At 46.4% G+C, this 19,030-nt stretch overlaps 1 protein-coding gene across 6 annotated transcripts in view; it reads left to right on the top strand.

Annotated features, from left to right (window-relative positions):
- LOC126443008 (amyloid beta A4 precursor protein-binding family B member 1-interacting protein-like) overlaps positions 1-19,030 on the top strand; it is a 536,811-nt gene that overhangs the window by 441,065 nt on the left and 76,716 nt on the right. For all 6 annotated transcript variants that reach the window (XM_050090859.1, XM_050090857.1, XM_050090858.1 and 3 more), the window contains 2 exons: positions 8,920-9,019; positions 14,645-14,776. In XM_050090859.1, the coding sequence (XP_049946816.1) occupies positions 8,920-9,019; positions 14,645-14,776 (232 nt within the window). The remainder of the gene's footprint in view (positions 1-8,919; positions 9,020-14,644; positions 14,777-19,030) is intronic.

Here is a 19,030-nt window from a genome sequence, read left to right on the forward strand (position 1 = left end):
GAATCATGAAAGAAGGTTGTATACATGGAAGAACCCTGGAGATACTAAAAGGTATCAGATAGATTATATAATGGTAAGACAGAGATTTAGGAACCAGGTTTTAAATTGTAAGACATTTCCAGGGGCAGATGTGGACTCTGACCACAATTTATTGGTTATGACCTGTAGATTAAAACTGAAGAAACTGCAAAAAGGTGGGAATTTAAGGAGATGGGACCTGGATAAACTAAAAGAACCAGAGGTTGTACAGAGATTCAGGGAGAGCATAAGGGAGCAATTGACAGGAATGGGGGAAAGAAATACAGTAGAAGAAGAATGGGTAGCTTTGAGGGATGAAGTAGTGAAGGCAGCAGAGGATCAAGTAGGTAAAAAGACGAGGGCTAGTAGAAATCCTTGGGTAACAGAAGAAATATTGAATTTAATTGATGAAAGGAGAAAATATAAAAATGCAGTAAGTGAAACAGGCAAAAAGGAATACAAACGTCTCAAAAATGAGATCGACAGGAAGTGCAAAATGTCTAAGCAGGGATGGCTAGAGGACAAATGTAAGGATGTAGAGGCCTATCTCACTAGGGGTAAGATAGATACCGCCTACAGGAAAATTAAAGAGACCTTTGGAGATAAGAGAACGACTTGTATGAATATCAAGAGCTCAGATGGAAACCCAGTTCTAAGCAAAGAAGGGAAAGCAGAAAGGTGGAAGGAGTATATAGAGGGTCTATACAAGGGCAATGTACTTGAGGACAATATTATGGAAGTGGAAGAGGATGTAGATGAAGATGAAATGGGAGATATGATACTGCGTGAAGAGTTTGACAGAGCACTGAAAGACCTGAGTCGAAACAAGGCCCCCGGAGTAGACAATATTCCACTGGAACTACTGACGGCCGTGGGAGAGCCAGTCCTGACAAAACTCTACCATCTGGTGAGCAAGATGTATGAAACAGGCGAAATACCCTCAGACTTCAAGAAGAATATAATAATTCCAATCCCAAAGAAAGCAGGTGTTGACAGATGTGAAAATTACCGAACTATCAGCTTAATAAGTCACAGCTGCAAAATACTAACACGAATTCTTTACAGACGAATGGAAAAACTAGTAGAAGCCAACCTCGGGGAAGATCAGTTTGGATTCCGTAGAAACACTGGAACACGTGAGGCAATACTGACCTTACGACTTATCTTAGAAGAAAGATTAAGGAAAGGCAAACCTACGTTTCTAGCATTTGTAGACTTAGAGAAAGCTTTTGACAATGTTGACTGGAATACTCTCTTTCAAATTCTAAAGGTGGGAGGGGTAAAATACAGGGAGCGAAAGGCTATTTACATTTTGTACAGAAACCAGATGGCAGTTATAAGAGTCGAGGGACATGAAAGGGAAGCAGTGGTTGGGAAGGGAGTAAGACAGGGTTGTAGCCTCTCCCCGATGTTGTTCAATCTGTATATTGAGCAAGCAGTAAAGGAAACAAAAGAAAAATTCGGAGTAGGTATTAAAATTCATGGAGAAGAAATAAAAACTTTGAGGTTCGCCGATGACATTGTAATTCTGTCAGAGACAGCAAAGGACTTGGAAGAGCAGTTGAATGGAATGGACAGTGTCTTGGAAGGAGGATATAAGATGAACATCAACAAAAGCAAAACAAGGATAATGGAATGTAGTCGAATTAAGTCGGGTGATGCTGAGGGAATTAGATTAGGAAATGAGGCACTTAAAGTAGTAAAGGAGTTTTGCTATTTGGGGAGCAAAATAACTGATGATGGTCGAAGTAGAGAGGATATAAAATGTAGGCTGGCAATGGCAAGGAAAGCGTTTCTGAAGAAGAGAAATTTGTTAACATCCAGTATTGATTTAAGTGTCAGGAAGTCATTTCTGAAAGTATTCGTATGGAGTGTAGCCATGTATGGAAGTGAAACATGGACGATAAATAGTTTGGACAAGAAGAGAATAGAAGCTTTCGAAATGTGGTGCTACAGAAGAATGCTGAAGATTAGATGGGTAGATCACATAACTAATGAGGAAGTATTGAATAGGATTGGGGAGAAGAGAAGTTTGTGGCACAACTTGACTAGAAGAAGGGATCGGTTGGTAGGACATGTTCTGAGGCATCAAGGGATCACCAATTTAGTATTGGAGGGCAGCATGGAGGGTAAAAATCGTAGAGGGAGACCAAGAGATGAATACACTAAGCAGATTCAGAAGGATGTAGGTTGCAGTAGGTACTGGGAGATGAAAAAGCTTGCACAGGATAGAGTAGCATGGAGAGCTGCATCAAACCAGTCTCAGGACTGAAGACCACAACAACAAACAACATGTATCCGTAAAGTTCCAATCTAGCACTAAAGTCCTAAAATCCCCTTAATACTCCGACAGTCAGAGACAATAATGACGATCGGGCCTTTTTATAGGTTTTCGTCACAAGAGTTTAACGTCGCTGCCTCGTCCGTGACGGAGCTACGTGGCTTTGCTGTACTTAGACGTTAAACTAGTTGCTGATATACTATAGTTTTGATCTGCAATTACCGAACTCTGATTCTACACTATTCTGCCGGCCGCGGTGGCCAAGCGGTTCTAGCCGCTTCAGTCCGGAACCGCGAGACCGCTACGGTCGCAGGTTCGAATCCTGCCTCGGGCACGGATGTGAGTGATGTCCTTACGTTAGTTAAGTTCAAGTAGTTCTAAGTTATAGGGGACTGACGACCTCAGATATCAAGTCCCACAGTGCTCAGAGCCATTTGGACCATTTTTTTTTCTACGCTATTTTCCCCTCTAAAAATTCTATTCTTAATTTTAAATTATTCTTTCTATAGCTTTTTTTGCTGTAAACTGAACCGAGGTGTTACAGCACGAAAGTGCCAGTCAGACAGAGGCAGCGCCTCGGCGAGTTATATCGGTGGAAAAAATGCCGACTAGGAGATGGTGACGTCAGGAGCCTCGCAATGACCCCGGAAGCCTGGCCATCGGTTCGACTCGCGAGTTAAAACCACATTTACTTCTCAGACTGGATACTAGACACACATTTTACCTGCAGCAAGTACGGTAATTTTGAACCTCTTGGTGTCACTAACTAATTGTGATACCAAATAAAGTTTAGAGGTTGGCCGAGAACACCGTTTTAAGAACATACGGTAGAAATTTCGACGAATTGTCAGGAATATAAAATATAAAAGTGGCTCCCCCTCCCCCCCCCCCACCACTGGTAGTACTGTCACCAAAAAAAGAGGACGGTTTTTCGCCGTTTCCTCAGGAACCGCCCACGAACAAACGGTGCTTCTACGCGCCGTCTTATGTCCACTGTGGACGACATCTAGCGAGCGCGAAACAGCCAACCGACTTGCTCGGTTTGGCCGGGCTGGAGGAAATGTTTAAATTTTGACCCTGTTGTCACGCTAGGCATACAGAATGTCAGCCGGCTATCAGAGACACGTGACCCCTTGCCTCTGCGGTCACCCCTCTCCCCTGCCCCGCTTTTTGGAAGGGACCGATAAAGAAGACTGCTTTGGTGACGTCACGGTGATGTTGGCACCGCAGGGTGACCGGCGGCCGAATTCCCTGCAGCGCGGACTGGCTGCCGCTGGGGGATTTCCGGGCCGCAGGGTTGGCAGCGCCGACGGCCGGCCGATCAATAGCGGCGGTCCGTGCCGGCAGTGCGTGGCGGAGGGCGTTCTAGCCGCGGGCACCGAGCGCTGCAACATTCGTCGCTCGAACGCCTCCCGGCGGTCCCGTAGGGCGCCGTACGAAGGGCACCCAGCGAGGGGCAAAGGGCAGAGACAGTCGCCGGGCAGAACAACACAATTACAGGCCTCTGTCGTTGACGTAAGATGTAAGGATGTACAGGCTTATCTCACTAGGGGTAACATGGATACGGCCTACAGGAAAATTAAAGAGACCTTTGGAGAAAAGAGAACCACTTGTATGAATATCAAGAGCTCAGATGGAAATCCAGTTCTAAGCTAAGAGGGGAAAGCAGAAATGTGGAAGGAGTATATAGAGGGTCTATACAAGGGCGATGTACTTGAGGACAATATTATGGAAATGGAAGAGGATGTAGATGAAGATGAAATGGGAGACACGATACTGCGTGAAGAGTTTGACAGAGCACTGAAAGACCTGAGTCAAAACAAGGTCCCGGGAGTAGAGAAGATTCCATTAGAACTACTGACGGCCTTGGGAGAGCCAGTCCTGACAAAACTCTACCATCTGGTGAGCAAGATGTATGAGACAGGCGAAATACCCTCAGACTTCAAGAAGAATATAATAATTCCTATCCCAAAGAAAGCAGGTGTCGACAGATGTGAAAGTTTAATAAGTTACAGCTGCAAAATACTAACGCGAATTCTTTACAGACGAATGGAAAAACTGGTAGAAGCCCACCTCAGGGAAGATCAGTTTGGATTCTGTAGAAATGTTGGCCCGCATCTCGTGGTCGTGCGGTAGCGTTCTCGCTTCCCACGCCCGGGTTCCCGGGTTCGATTCCCGGCGGGATCAGGGATTTTCTGTGCCTCGTGATGGCTGGGTGTTGTGTGCTGTCCTTAGGTTAGTTAGGTTTAATTAGTTCTAAGTTCTAGGGGACTGATGACCACAGATGTTAAGTCCCATAGTGCTCAGAGCCATTAGAAATGTTGGAACACGTGAGGCAATACTGACCCTACGACTTATCTTAGAAGAAAGATAGGCATACCTACCTTTTTACCATTTGTAGACATAGAGAAAACTTTTGACAATGTTGACTGGAATACTCTGTTTCAAATTCTGAAGGTGGCAGGGGTAAAATACAGGGAGCGAATGCTATTTACAATTTGTACAGAAACCAGATGGCAGTAATAAGAGTCGAGGGACATGAAAGGGAAGCAGTGGTTGGGAAGAGAGTGAGACAGGGTTGTAACCTCTCCCCGATGTTATTTAATCTGTATATGGAGCAAGCAGTAAAAGAAACAAAAGAAAAGTTCGGAGTAGGTATTAAAGTCTATGGAGAAGAAATAAAAACTTTGAGGTTCGCCGATGACATTATAATTCTGTCGGAGACAGCAAAGGACTTGGAAGAGGAGTTGAACGGAATTGATGGTGTCTTGAAGGGAGGATATAAGATGAACATCAACGAAAGCAAAACGAGGATAATGGAATGTAGTCGAATTAAGTGGGGTGATGCTGAGGGAATTAGATTACGGAATGAGACAGTTAAAGTAGTAAAGGAGTTTTGCTATTTGGGGAGCAAAATAACTGATGATGGTCGAAGTAGAGAGGATATAAAATGTAGACTGGCAATGGCAAGGAAAGCGTTTCTGAAGAAGAGAAATTTGTTAACATCGAGTATTGATTTAAGTGTCAGGAAGTCGTTTCTGAAAGTATTTGTGTGGAGTGTAGCGATGTATTGAAGTGAAGCGTGGACGATAACTAGTTTGGACAAGAAGAGAATAGAAGCTTTCGAAATGTGGTTCTACAGAAGAATGCTGAAGATAAGGTGCGTAGATCACGTAACTAATGAGGAGGTATTGAATAGGATTGGGGAGAGGAGAAGTTTGTGGCACAACTTGACTAGAAGAAGGGATCGGTTGGTAGGACATGTTTTGAGGCATCAAGGGATCACAAATTTAGCATTGGAGGGCAGCGTGGAGGGTAAAAATCGTAGAGGGAGACCAAGAGATGAATACACTAAGCAGATTCAGAAGGATGTAGGTTGCAGTAGGTACTGGGAGATGAAGAAGCTTGCACAGGATAGAGTAGCATGGAGAGCTGCATCAAACCAGTCTCAGGACTGAAGACCACAACAACAACATGTACTGACTTAACCACAGGGTAATTTTTCTGCGTAAGCTCTGTGGATAGGAATAGAAATAAAATACCTGCATTTGTTGGGCAGATCGCGAAACAACCAATAGTAAAAGCAAGCGTTATTTTAATTTAGCCTGAAATGCCTTTCTCTTCCAGTTTTTGTCTTTTTTTAAAATTCAAAGCATCGAGTTACATGCATCCCGGGAGCAAAACGGAAGAAAAGGAATCAACGAAGTACGCCCTTTCCTTTCGTCAGCTATGATCCAGAGTGCTTACAAAAATTATGGTTTTTGCAGTTTGATCGAAATTTCCGACTTCCCTTTGCAATTGCCCCGATTGTTTTCCCTGAAAACATTTCCAGAACCATGAAGCACAAAACAAAAACAAAAAAAAAAAAAAAAAAGAATTACGTATATCCATCATGCGAAGCGTGAGTTCATACAAAAACCGTAGGAAAAGGGACTTCCAGTTTTCCCGAATTTTCCAGGAAACTCTTCCAATTTGCTTTCCCTAACCACCTTACATGGATTATTACGAATATAAAAAAAAAGCAGTTTCGGTGCAGCCGTTCTCATCTTTTCCTATAAACTGGCTCAGTATGCAGTCTTTATAGTCCTCTCACCCTGCCTCTTTCCCCTCCTCTGCCCCTCTAATTCCATCTCCTCCCCCCTGTGTGCACTTCCCCTCTCCTTTCTCTGTCCACCCACGTTATAACCCGCGCCGCAATAGAAGACTGGTTGTTCTTACAACTTCTTCCTGAACCGTAGCCGGCCGCGGTGGTCTCGCGGTTCTAGGCGCGCAGTCCGGAACCGCGCGACTGCTACGTTCGCAGGTTCGAATCCTGCCTCGGGCATGGATGTGTGTGATGTCCTTAGGTTAATTATGTTTAAGTAGTTCTACGGTCGCAGGTTCGAATCCTGCCACGGGCATGGATGTGTGTGATGTGCTTAGGTTAATTAGGTTTAAGTAGTTCTAAGTTCTAGGGGACTGATGACCACAGCTGTTAAGTCCCATAGTGCTCAGAGCCATTTGAACCATTTTGAACCTGAATCGTATCTAATATGTGTGCCAAATTTGGTTGAAATCGTTCCAAGGGTTTAGGGTGAGCTGTCTACCAGTGGCTTTGCCCTTGCACGTACGTGTTAAATATTTAACATACTTTACACATACTTACATGTATATTTTACTTGTGTCTCGGGCAGGTTTATCCCTGTAGTCTCATTTTCACCCGGGAAATGTCTCCTGAATCGTGTGTCGTACAATGCTGCAGTTCTGTCAGTGGTACATTCAACGGTAGATGTGAATGCTGTTTATGAAACGTGTTGTGAATAGAGATAGTAGCACGGGAGCAATAAATTAAAACTTCAGCACTTTTACTGCATCAAAAGCGAAAACGCTGGCGATAAAGTTTTTTCATTTCAGGATTTTGTGCGGCCTGTGAGCGAGAAAAAAAAATTCATTAAGGTTTGAAATAAGGGTTACAGTATGTTGCAGGACACCAAATGCTCTCGTTGTCAAGTAACGAATGCAAAAATCTGTCTGTTTTCGTACGGTGGCGTCTCATTGTTTTATGACATCATTTCCACTTAACTGCATGTCGTACTTTTTTCTTTTTTTGTTTGGCTACGAACCTCCGCGGCAGTACGAAGAATTGGCCAAAATTTCATCGCAATCGGATGAATCGTTTAGTAACGCTCAGACGACGAACATAACAAAAATTCCTTTTTGGTTGTGTAGATCAGTTGTAGTCGCATTTTGCAACTGAATAGTGGTGCCTTTTTTTACTCATTGTCATCAGCAGTGACGTCTTTTATGTTTGATACAGACACTGCAGGTCTGCAGTTGCAGAAGGTAGCGGCTATGCATTTCACTGTACGTAACCTTTGTCACTGCGTGCAGCACGTGGCCCTGCGTGTAGGTTCATCTGGGTGTGGTGTCCAACCTTACACTGTCTCCAGGACTCGCTGGAGCGGTGTTGTTGTTACGTTACATTTGTTTTCTCATGTGTAATTGTAAAGTCAAGGCCGGAACACCTCTACGGCTTCAGGGAACACAGTTGTTGTCATGACTTCTTTCGACTTGACTAGTAAGTCTTCATCAGATAGGCTGATTAGAGTAGTAACATATAACTTTAGATTTTGACAAGTTAATGTGTCAAGTATTCAGATCTTCTGATCGCGGTCTATTAAGATTTCGGAAGCAGTCGCGATGCCACGACGTGAGGCTGGATTATAAAATTAAAAAAATGTTTTCTTTACACATTGTTCCCTTCAAAATTTATGCCCAGTCGATGTGTAGGGCTGCACCTAGGAAGTGAGAGAGGCAGGGGGGATGGGAGAGAGAGAGAGAGAGAGAGAGAGAGAGAGAGAGAGAGAGAGTGATTTCTGCTGAGCTTCAACAGCTGTGGCCCCACTTGACTGCCACTTTCGACTGGCCCATTTGACCTCGACCTATGACACTCTGCCAGGTCACGGGATTCGAGTTGCGGCAGACGGGTTAGTCACCTTACAGCTGCCAGGCTGACCCAGCGTGAGCCCTCTACTTCGCGGTGAAAAGCTTCCAGGTGCTGACTTGGCACAGACAATGACTTGAGCAGTGTATGCAACAAATTAGAGCGCCCAGTTGACAGTGTGAGTGTAATAAACACAACGGCGGTATCGGGAATGTCATGTTTGTAGGTGTAAAATCGTCTCGCGGCGGGAACTAATCGAATTAACAAGCTTCGGTTGTTGTTGTGGTACACTGTTAGAGTTTGAATCATTTGCCTGACTTCTTAAGTTAGTTGCATCACTTTAACAGCAATGTTTTCTTTCACCTTTACGCATCTGAAAGTGTTGCCAGGTGACAAGTTGATGGTGCAGTTGATGACGCCATGATTGATGGTGCCAGTGTTGATGGTGTGGTTGATGATGTAAGTGTAGATGGTGTGGTTGATGATGTAAGTGTTCATGGTGTGGTTGATGACGCCATGGTTGATGGTGCCCCTGTTGATGGTGCCTGTGTTGATGGCATGGTTGATGGTGTAAGTGTTGATGGTATGGTTGATGATGTCAGTGTTGATGGTATGGTTGATGATGTCGGTGTTGATGTTATGCTTAATTATGTCGGTGTGGACGGTGTTTCTGATGTCGGTGTTGGTGTCGTTGCAGGGCCTGGACAGCGTGGCGCAATGCGCGATGCGGCCACTCAACTCGCATCTCAACACGCCGCGGATAGACAGCTACAGGTTCAGCATGGCCAACCTAGAGGGTGAGTATCGTTTCCAACTGCTGCTGCTGCGGCACCCACATGTATGTACGTACTTCACAGGCCACTGTACAGTACCTGATGGAGGGGACCTCTCGCCAATATTAGCAATTTCTTTGTCTGTCCCATTCGCTTATGGAATGAAAGGAAAGAAAAAAAAGTGTCTACCTGCCTCTGTGCCTTATTCTCAGGGTCGCTTTATAAGATAAGACAGTGGTATCGGGACAGTCACAAACTCTTCCTCCATCACTGGTTGTCTATATGTACCCGACAAATTTGTCCGAGAATATTGGCATACTTCTGAAGGTTCCAGTTTACTTTACTCGGGAAACTTTGATGCCATTTTCATAGGGGCTGTACTCTTCCTGTTACGGTTCCAGAATCGGGTCGCCAGATTCGTGTGACGTGCGATGTGTGTACTCGATAAATGCCGGACCAGTGCTCCGGAACTGCCCGCACTGGTTTCACATTACAAGGAAACAGATGCCGCAGAAGAATGCCTTTTAAATTTGCAGCTGCCACTGTCTGAATTTCTTTCTGTTGCAACTAGTGGGCTAAGCGGCTTATCCGTGTCTCAGTCTCGTGATCGATTGCACCAGTAACCCTCCCGACTCGCAATTCTGTAAAGAGTTGAATTCCAGTGTACAAAAGAGGTTCACACATCCGATGACTGTAGAAGTCAGTTAATATGTTTATTATTTGACATTAACCGCGTAAGAACGGAAAAGTTTAGGGAAGGTTTGAATTGTTACGTCAAGTTTGTCGGAAGCCGCCAAGTGCCCTTGTTGCGAGGCGAGTGTACGCGCTGTCGTGCTGTGCAGCCGGCATCGGTGGTTTCTTCGAAATATTTGGCAGAAGCTTCGACCCGGCTGATGACCTCAGCTGTTGAGACAGGCCGGCCTGAAACAGGTGCCACATTCCGATGCTGGCGGAATCTACACTACTGGGCATCAAAATTGCTACACCAAGAAGAAATACAGATCATAAACGGGTATTCATTGGACAAATATATTATACCAGAACTGACATGTGATCACATTTTCACGCAATTTGGGTGCAAACATTCTGAGAAATCAGTACCCAGAACAACCGCCTCTGGCCGTAATAACGGCCTCGATACGCCTGGGCATTGAGTCAAACAGAGCTCGGATGGCGTGTACAGGTACAGCTGCCCGTGCAGCTTCAACACGATACCACAGTTCATCGAGAGTAGTGACTGGCGTATTGTGACGAGGCAGTTGCTCGGCCACCATTGACCAGACGTTTTAAATTGGTGAGAGATCTGGAGAATGTGCTGGCCAGGGCAGCAGTCGGACATTTTCTGTATCCAGAAAGGCCCGTACAGGACCTGCAACATGCGGTCGTGCATTATCCTGCCGAAAAGTAGGGATTCGCAGGGATCGAATGAAGGGCAGAGCCGCGGGTCGTAACACATCTTAAATGTAACGTCCACTGTTCAAAGCGCCGTCAATGCGAACAGGAGGTGACAGAGACGTGTAGCCAATGGCACCCCATACCATCACGCCGGGTGATACGCCAGTATGGCGATGACGAATACACGCTTCCAATGTGCGTTCACCGCGATGTCGCTAAACACGGATGCGACCATCGTGATGCTGTAAACAGAACCTGGATTCATCCGAAAAAATGTCATTTTGCCATTCGTGCACCCAGGTTCGTCGTCGAGTACACCATCGCAGGCGCTCCTGTCTGTGATGCAGCGTCAAGGGTAACCGCAGCCACGGTCTCCGAGCTGACAGTCCGTGCTGCTGCAAACGTCGTCGAACTGTTCGTGCAGAGGGTTGTCGTCTTGCAAACGTCCCCATCTGTTGACTCTGGGATCGAGACGTGGCTGCACGATCCGTTACAGCCGTGCGGATAATATGCCTGTCATCTCGGCTGCAAGTGATACGAGGTCGTTGGGATCCAGCACGGCGTTCCGTATTACCCTCCCGAACCCACCGATTCCATATTCTGCTAACAGTCATTGGATCTCGACCAACGCGAGCAGCAATGTAGCGATACGATAAACCGCAATCGGGATAGGCTACAATCCGACGTTTATCAAAGTCGGAAACGTGACGGTACGCATTTCTCCTCCTTACACGAGGCATCACAACAACGTTTCACCAGGCAACGCCGGTCAACTGCTGTTTGTGTATGAGAAATCGGTTGGAAAGTTTTCACATGTCAGCACGTTGTAGGTGTCGCCACCGGCGCCAACCTCGTGTAAATGTTCTGAAAACCTAATCATTTGCGTATCACAGCATCTTCTTCCTGTCGGCTAAATTTCGCGTCTGTAGCACGTCATCTTCGTGGTGTAGCAATTTTAATGATCGGTAGTGTAATTACAGCAGGGTTGTGCAGGAGACCAGTGGTCTCCTCTGGTCCCTCCGACCCCCACAAACCGACCGACCGTGCACTGCAGAATGGTCGGCACTCAGGGATTACGGAATTGTCGGCCGAGGAAGAATGCGGAGCAGGGGGTTAGCTCCGGCTGGCAGGGTAAGGCCAGTGCATGGCACACGTGGTCGCGCGGGGGGGGGGGGGGGGGCAGTCGAGTCGGCATCGCAGCGAGGCGTGTCGGTCGCCGGGGCGAACTGGTGTCGGCTCGTAAGTGACTCTGCCGGCCGGGGAGGTGGACGGGGGGGGGGGGGGGGGGGACGGTGAAACTGTAGGAGAGCTGAGGACTACTGTTCCACGTCCTGTCGACGCTGTGGTCGTCAGGTGCGGAGGACGAGTTTGGGTCGGGAAAGTCTGTGGACCGGACTGGGGCGTGCTCTTTGGGAAGAGTCCTCCTCGTTTTCGCGTAAAGTAACTTAAAGTAACTTCGGTTACTCACAGGAAACGTAAACCTCGACGGCCGGATGTCCGATCTGGACTGCAGTGTCTCGGCACCGCAACTGACGTGTGTGGCGTTTGCGAGACGTGCGGGCATTCGACTGGGAGCTAGAGCAGTGGAAAATGGACGAGTTTGTAAAGGGTTCAGGTTACAGTATCGTAGTAAACGAGGAGTGTACGGTGTCGGAGGATGTGGCGCCGCCGACGGAAACCTGGCGGAGTGGAGGCTTTGGAGAGGTTTCGGTGGTTAGTGGAGTGCATTTCTCGCGCAGTTTCTGTTGTGCATTTAATACGTGAGTTTTTCGACTCGGTTTAGTCGAGGTTAAGTTCGACGTAGTTTAGTCTCTCAACTTTGCAGCAGGGAGGGTTACAAAGAGACAGGTAAAAGTTACTGTGTGAAGGAGCTCTTCGAGTATAATTATTGTCTCGGCATCGGGAGACTTAGATTGCACCACGAGGTAAAACGGCTGAGGGACAGCCGAGACTTGCGAAATGTGTGCTAAGAGGGCTAGCACAGCGGTATCGGCAGTCTGTGGGAGGTGGGAGGAGGAGGGGGTGGGGAGTAGCAGCAGCAGCAGCGGTGTGGGCTGTCTGGAGGCAGTGGAGCAGGGGACAGAGGGCGGAGCACCTCCAGCTGGCTGCCAAGGATCGGCGATCGGCCGAGAAACTCGGAACTGTGCACGTTCACAGGAAACCTAATCTCGACGGCCAGCTGACTGTCTCGCTCGTCTTTCTCGGGACACGAAAGTGTGCACTGTCCACTATTATGTCGGCTGTCCGTAAACAAGATGGAATGGAAACAGCAGCTGTTGACAGGTGTCGGTGTGAGAGTTTACGCAGGACGGGGCCGACGCGGCAGCAGGCAGTTCCTTCGGTTCTTGCTGGGGTCGAGCTGTTCTTCTGGCGCGGACGGGGGGTCACACTCTACACTCTTCCGGTCTCGTCGTTAAGGTACCGGCTGATCAAATTTGAAAACTGAATAAACCACGGAGTAATGTGGATATAGAGGTAAAAATTGACACTCGTGCTTGGAATGACATGGGGTTTTATTGGAACAAAAAAAAAAAAAAAACAAAGTTCACAAAATGTCCGACAGATGGCGCTGGACAGCAAAACGTCAGTGACTGCGCGTGACAGTCGTGTACAAAAGGAGCCGTAATGAGGGAGAGAGAGAATCAGATGCGCCAGCAGCCGCTATGTGCCAGTTCAGCGTTACGATCCTGTCGCCATAGGAAGGGGATTCGGACGGGTAAAGGTCCGTGGACAAAAGCAGCTGTGGCGAGAATGATTTCGAAGTTCGAAGCCACGGGTTGTTTAGACGATAGACCCCGTAGTGGCCGACCGAGCACGAGGCGTAATGCTGCTGAGACAGTTCAGGAAGAAACGGAGACTGTGGCGGGTTCGTCTATGCACGGGGACGTCAGCGCTCGTGCAGTCGCACGTTGCACCGGCATTCCATACACTACAGTTTGGTTGGCACTGAGGCGTACCCTCCGATGCTATCCGTACAAAATCCATCGGCATCGTGAACTGTTACCTGGCGATTTAGTGAAGCGGAGGGCATTTGCGGTGTGGGCGTTTCAAAAGATGGCGGAAGATGACGCTTGGTTGACTAATGTGTTGTGGACCGACGAAGCTCATTTCACGCTCCGTGTGTCTGTCAGCGCCCGCAACTGCAGAATTTGGGCTACCGAAAATCCTAAAACTGCCGTGGAAACACCATTGCACGACGAGAAAGTCACGGTAAGGTTTGGATTTACCACATCTACCATTATAGGGCCTTTTTTCTTCGAGGAAATGCGTGATTCTGGTCTTGTAACTGCTACCGTGACGGGTGAGAGGTACGCCGATATGTTACAGAATCGCATCATCCCCAGCCTGGCTGATAAACACCTGCTGGAACGTACGACGTTTATGCAGGATGGCGCTCCACCCCATATTACTAGACGCGTGAAAGATCTCTTGCGCGCGTCGTATGGTGATGATCGTGTAACTCAGCCGCCACTTTCGTCACGCTAGGCCTCCCAGGTCCCCAGACCTCAGTCCGTGCCATTATTTGCTTTGCGGTTACCTGAAGTCGCAAGTGTATCGTGATCGACCGACATCTCTAGGGATGCCGAAAGACAACATCCGACGCCAATGCCTCAGCCTAACTCCAGACATGCTTTACAGTGCTGTTCACAACATTATTCCTCGACTACAGCTATTGTTGAGGAATGATGGTGGATATATTGAGCATTTCCTGTAAAGAACATCATCTTTGCTTTGTCTTAGTTTCTTATGCTAATTATTGGTATTCTGATCAGATGAAGCGCCATGTGTCGGACATTTTTTGAACTTTTGTATTTTTTTGGTTGTAATAAAACCCCGTGTCATTCCAAGCATGTCTGTCAATCTGTACCTCTCTATCCACATTATTCCGTGATTTATTCAGTTCTTAAATTTATACTGACTTTTTGATCACCTGGTATTTAGATGCTACGCGGCAAGGTTTCCAGATTCCGGTTCCCGTGGTGAAGTGTTTATAGACTCGTCGGTAATGTCTCTCTGTTTTGTCTCGCCGGCCGGAGTGGCCGAGGCGGTTCTAGGCGCTTCAGTCTGCAACCACGCGACCGCTACGGTCGCGGGTTCGAATCCTGCCTCGGGCACGGATGTGTGTGATGTCCTTAGGTTAGTTCGGTTTAAGTAGTTCTAATTTCTAGGGGACTGATGATGTCAGATGTTAAGTCGCATCGTACTCAGAGCCGTTTCAATCATTTTTGTTTTTGTTTTGTGTGTTGCCCGCAGACTCGCAGGAGACGGAGCTGGACGCCATCTTGGGCGAGCTGTGCGCCCTGGAGACGCAGTGCGACCAGGCGCTGAGTGCGAACGCCGCCGCCAGGCGGCAGCACCTGCAGCCCAAGCCCGCGCCCGCGGCCGGTGAGTGCCCCGGTTCACTCTGCCTCCTTACGGATCCTTCTTCCCTGCCTCACCGATCCGGCTGTGTCGAAAACTCCGTCTGTTTTCAAATATCTAAAACACCCGTTATGTCAGTCATCCCGAGCACGGATGTAGTATGTGCTAACCCCCTTACTATTGTGTGCTGCTAACAAGGGAACCTCCCCATCGCACCCCCCTCACATTTAGTTATAAGCTGGCACACTGGATAGGCCTTGAAAACTGAACACAGATCAATCGAGAAAACAGGAAGAAGTTGTGTGCAACTATGAAAAAAATAAGCAAAATATACAAACTGAGTAGTCCATGCGCAAGATAGGCAACATTAAGGGGTGTGTGTGCTCTGGAGCGCCGTGGTGCGTGGTTAGCGTGAGCAGCTGCGGAACGAGAGGTCCTCGGTTCAAGTCTTACCTCGAGTGAAAAGTTTAATTTTTTATTTTCAGACAATTATCAAAGTAGAGGCACTGACACACAATTAACTTCGCTCTCCAAAATTCCAGGACATGTTCAGATTTGCTTGGACATACGCAGGATTTGACGGTCTACACACGGAAAAATTTGAAAACGTTAAAAACATATGTTTTGACAGAGCACAGGGAAAACTGTTTTGTTGCATTCATTTGTTGCAGTTTGTGACAAACTCTTATGTTTTCATCACTTTTTTTGGGAGTGCTAATCACATCCCCAAGAAAACCTAAATCGGGCAAGGTAGGAGAATCTTTTTACCCATTCGCCAAGTGTACAAGTTAGGTGGGTCGACAACATATTCCTGTCATGTGACGCACATGCCGTCACCAGTGTCGTATAGAATATATCAGACGTGTTTTCCTGTGGAGGAATCGGTTGACCTATGACCTTGCGATCAAATGTTTTCGGTTCCCATTGGAGAGGCACGTCCTTTCGTCTACTAATCGCACGGTTTTGCTTTGCGGTCGCGAAACACGGGCACTAAACTTATTACAGTGAACAGAGACGTCAGTGAACGAACGGACAGATCATAACTTTGCGAAAATAAAGAAAGTAACCTTTTCACTCGAGGGAAGACTTGAACCAAGTACCTGTCGTTCCGCAGCTGCTCACGCTAACCACGGGACCACGGCGCTCCTGAGCTCACACTATACCGCGTGGACCACTCAGTTTGTATATTTTGCTTATTTTTTTCATAGTTCCACACATTTTCTTCCTGTTTTCCCGATTGATCTGTGTTCAGTTTTTCAAGGCCTATCCACTGTGCCAACTTATGACTAAATCTGAGGGGGGTGCGATGTGGAGGTTCCCTTGTAAGTATTGCAGAATTGGATAAAACCAAGTTCTTGTCACAACATGAATGCCATTACATGCATACATAAATAATTGATTTAATGTACAGGAGACTTGTCAATGTAACTAATATAACTGACACACATACAGAGTGTAAAATAATTTATCGTAATGAGTGTACAAGTTTATCACTTTACTCTACAAAGATAGATTTATCATTGTATAAAAATTGTGCACTGTGTAACAACATTTTTGCATAAGGATGCCGTGTAATTGTCTTTAGAGCAGACCTAGTTCCAAACCGTGAAAGCTCTTCACTCTCAGATTGTTGCACATTTTTGTAGCACGTACCGAGTGCCAGTAATGGGAAATTTTCTTTATTTCTACCATCACATACACTGTCTGACATGGAAAAGTGAAGCATCTAGAAGTCGATGGAGAAATGAGACGATATGTGATGTTATTTGAGTGATTACATAGTCTACCGAAATTTACGAATAAGTTAACTGTACGAACGCACGTATCGGTACAGCTTCTGGCCCGGGTGTACACACACACACACACACACACACACACACACACACACACACACACACACACACACACACAGATGTGGCCGGGAATTGCGCCGCGAGTCTGTTGTACGAGGAGTGATTGGAAACTTTTGAGAATGGATCCGGCAGTCCTTACTGGTTTGTCGGGCAGGCACACGGAGGGTGGGGAGTGGGTCATTGCTTCGTCCTCGAACGCCCCGTGACCGAAAACTGCTGCGTTTCCTTTATTCGATTCGTTGTGGCAGCTGGTAGAGTGCGGCTCTGTTAGGGCTTGTTGGCGGATTCTGTCTGTGTGAAAATGGACACAAAAACTGGGCAACGAGTTTGTGTGAAATTTTGTTTTAAAACCGGGAAATCAGCCGCTGACACTTACGAACTGTTAAAAACAACTTACGGAGACAGTTGAACGAGGCGGTCAAATGTTTTGGTCCGGTTCGACAGATTTAAAAATGGCCGCGAATCGTTTGAAGATGAACCACGGTCCGGCAGTCCTTCCGCCTCAAACACGAATGAAAATGTTGTGGAAGTTGGCGACTCGGTGCGCTGTGATCGTAGACTTACAATTAGGGAGATGGCTGATGAACTTCGTGTAAGCTTCTGTGCAGTTCAGACAATTTTAACTGAAGATGTGGACACGCGTCGAGTGTCTGCAAAATTCGTTCGAAAAATGTTGTCAGGTGACCGGAGACAATACCGACTCGAAGTGTGCCGAGAACTGATTAATCGGACGAAAATTACCCAGATTTGTTAAATGGGGTAATTGTTGTTGTTGTTGTGGTCTTCAGTCCTGAGACTGGTTTGATGCAGCTCTCCATGCTACTCTATCCTGTGCAAGCTTCTTCATCTCCCAGTACCTACTGCAACCTACATCCTTCTGAATCTGCTTAGTGTATTCATCTCTTGGTCTCCCTCTACGATTTTTACCCTCCACGCTGCCCTCCAATACTAAATTGGTGATCCCTTGATGCCTCAGAACATGTCCTACCAACCGATCCCTTCTTCTGGTCAAGTTGTGCCACAAACTTCTCTTCTCCCCAATCCTATTCAATACTTCCTCATTAGTTATGTGATCTACCCATCTAATCTTCAGCATTCTTCTGTAGCACCACATTTCGAAAGCTTCTATTCTCTTCTTGTCCAAACTATTTATCGTCCATGTTTCACTTCCATACATGGCTACACTCCATACGAATACTTTCAGAAATGACTTCCTGACACTTAAATCTATACTGGATGTTAACAAATTTCTCTTCTTCAGAAACGCTTTCCTTGCCATTGCCAGCCTACATTTTATATCCTCTCTACTTCGACCATCATCAGTTATTTTGCTCCCCAAATAGCAAAACTCCTTTACTACTTTAAGTGCCTCATTTCCTAATCTAATTCCCTCAGCATCACCCGACTTAATTCGATTACATTCCATTATCCTTGTTTTGCTTTTGTTGATGTTCATCTTATATCCTCCTTTCAAGACACTGTCCATTCCATTCAACTGCTCTTCCAAGTCCTTTGCTGTCTCTGACAGAATTACAATGTCATCGGCGAACCTCAAAGTTTTTATTTCTTCTCCATGAATTTTAATACCTACTCCGAATTTTTCTTTTGTTTCCTTTACTGCTTGCTCAATATACAGATTGAACAACATCGGGGAGAGGCTACAACCCTGTCTTACTCCCTTCCCAACCACTGCTTCCCTTTCATGTCCCTCGACTCTTATAACTGCCATCTGGTTTCTGTACAAATTGTAAATAGCCTTTCGCTCCCTGTATTTTACCCCTCCCACCTTTAGAATTTGAAAGAGAGTATTCCAGTCAACATTGTCAAAAGCTTTCTCTAAGTCTACAAATGCTAGAAACGTAGGTTTGCCTTTCCTTAATCTTTCTTCTAAGATAAGTCGTAAGGTCAGTATTGCCTCACGTGTTCCAGTGTTTCTACGGAATCCAAACTGATCTTCCCCGAGGTTGGCTTCTACTAGTTTTTCCATTCGTCTGTAAAGAATTCGTGTTAGTACTTTGCAGCTGTGACTTATTAAGCTGATAGTTCGGTAATTTTCACATCTGTCAACACCTGCTTTCTTTGGGATTGGAATTATTATATTCTTCTTGAAGTCCGAGGGTATTTCGCCTGTTTCATACATCTTGCTCACCAGATTGTAGAGTTTTGTCAGGACTGGCTCTCCCACGGCCGTCAGTAGTTCCAATGGAATATTGTCTACTCCGGGGGCCTTGTTTCGACTCAGGTCTTTCAGTGCTCTGTCAAACTCTTCACGCAGTATCATATCTCCCATTTCATCTTCATCTACATCCTCTTCCATTTCCATAATATTGTCCTCAAGTACATCGCCCTTGTATAGACCCTCTATATACTCCTTCCACCTTTCTGCTTTCCCTTCTTTGCTTAGAACTGGGTTTCCATCTGAGCT

Source organism: Schistocerca serialis, unplaced genomic scaffold (assembly GCF_023864345.2).
Source record: "Schistocerca serialis cubense isolate TAMUIC-IGC-003099 unplaced genomic scaffold, iqSchSeri2.2 HiC_scaffold_1420, whole genome shotgun sequence".
NCBI classification, from domain to species: Eukaryota; Metazoa; Arthropoda; class Insecta; order Orthoptera; family Acrididae; genus Schistocerca; species Schistocerca serialis.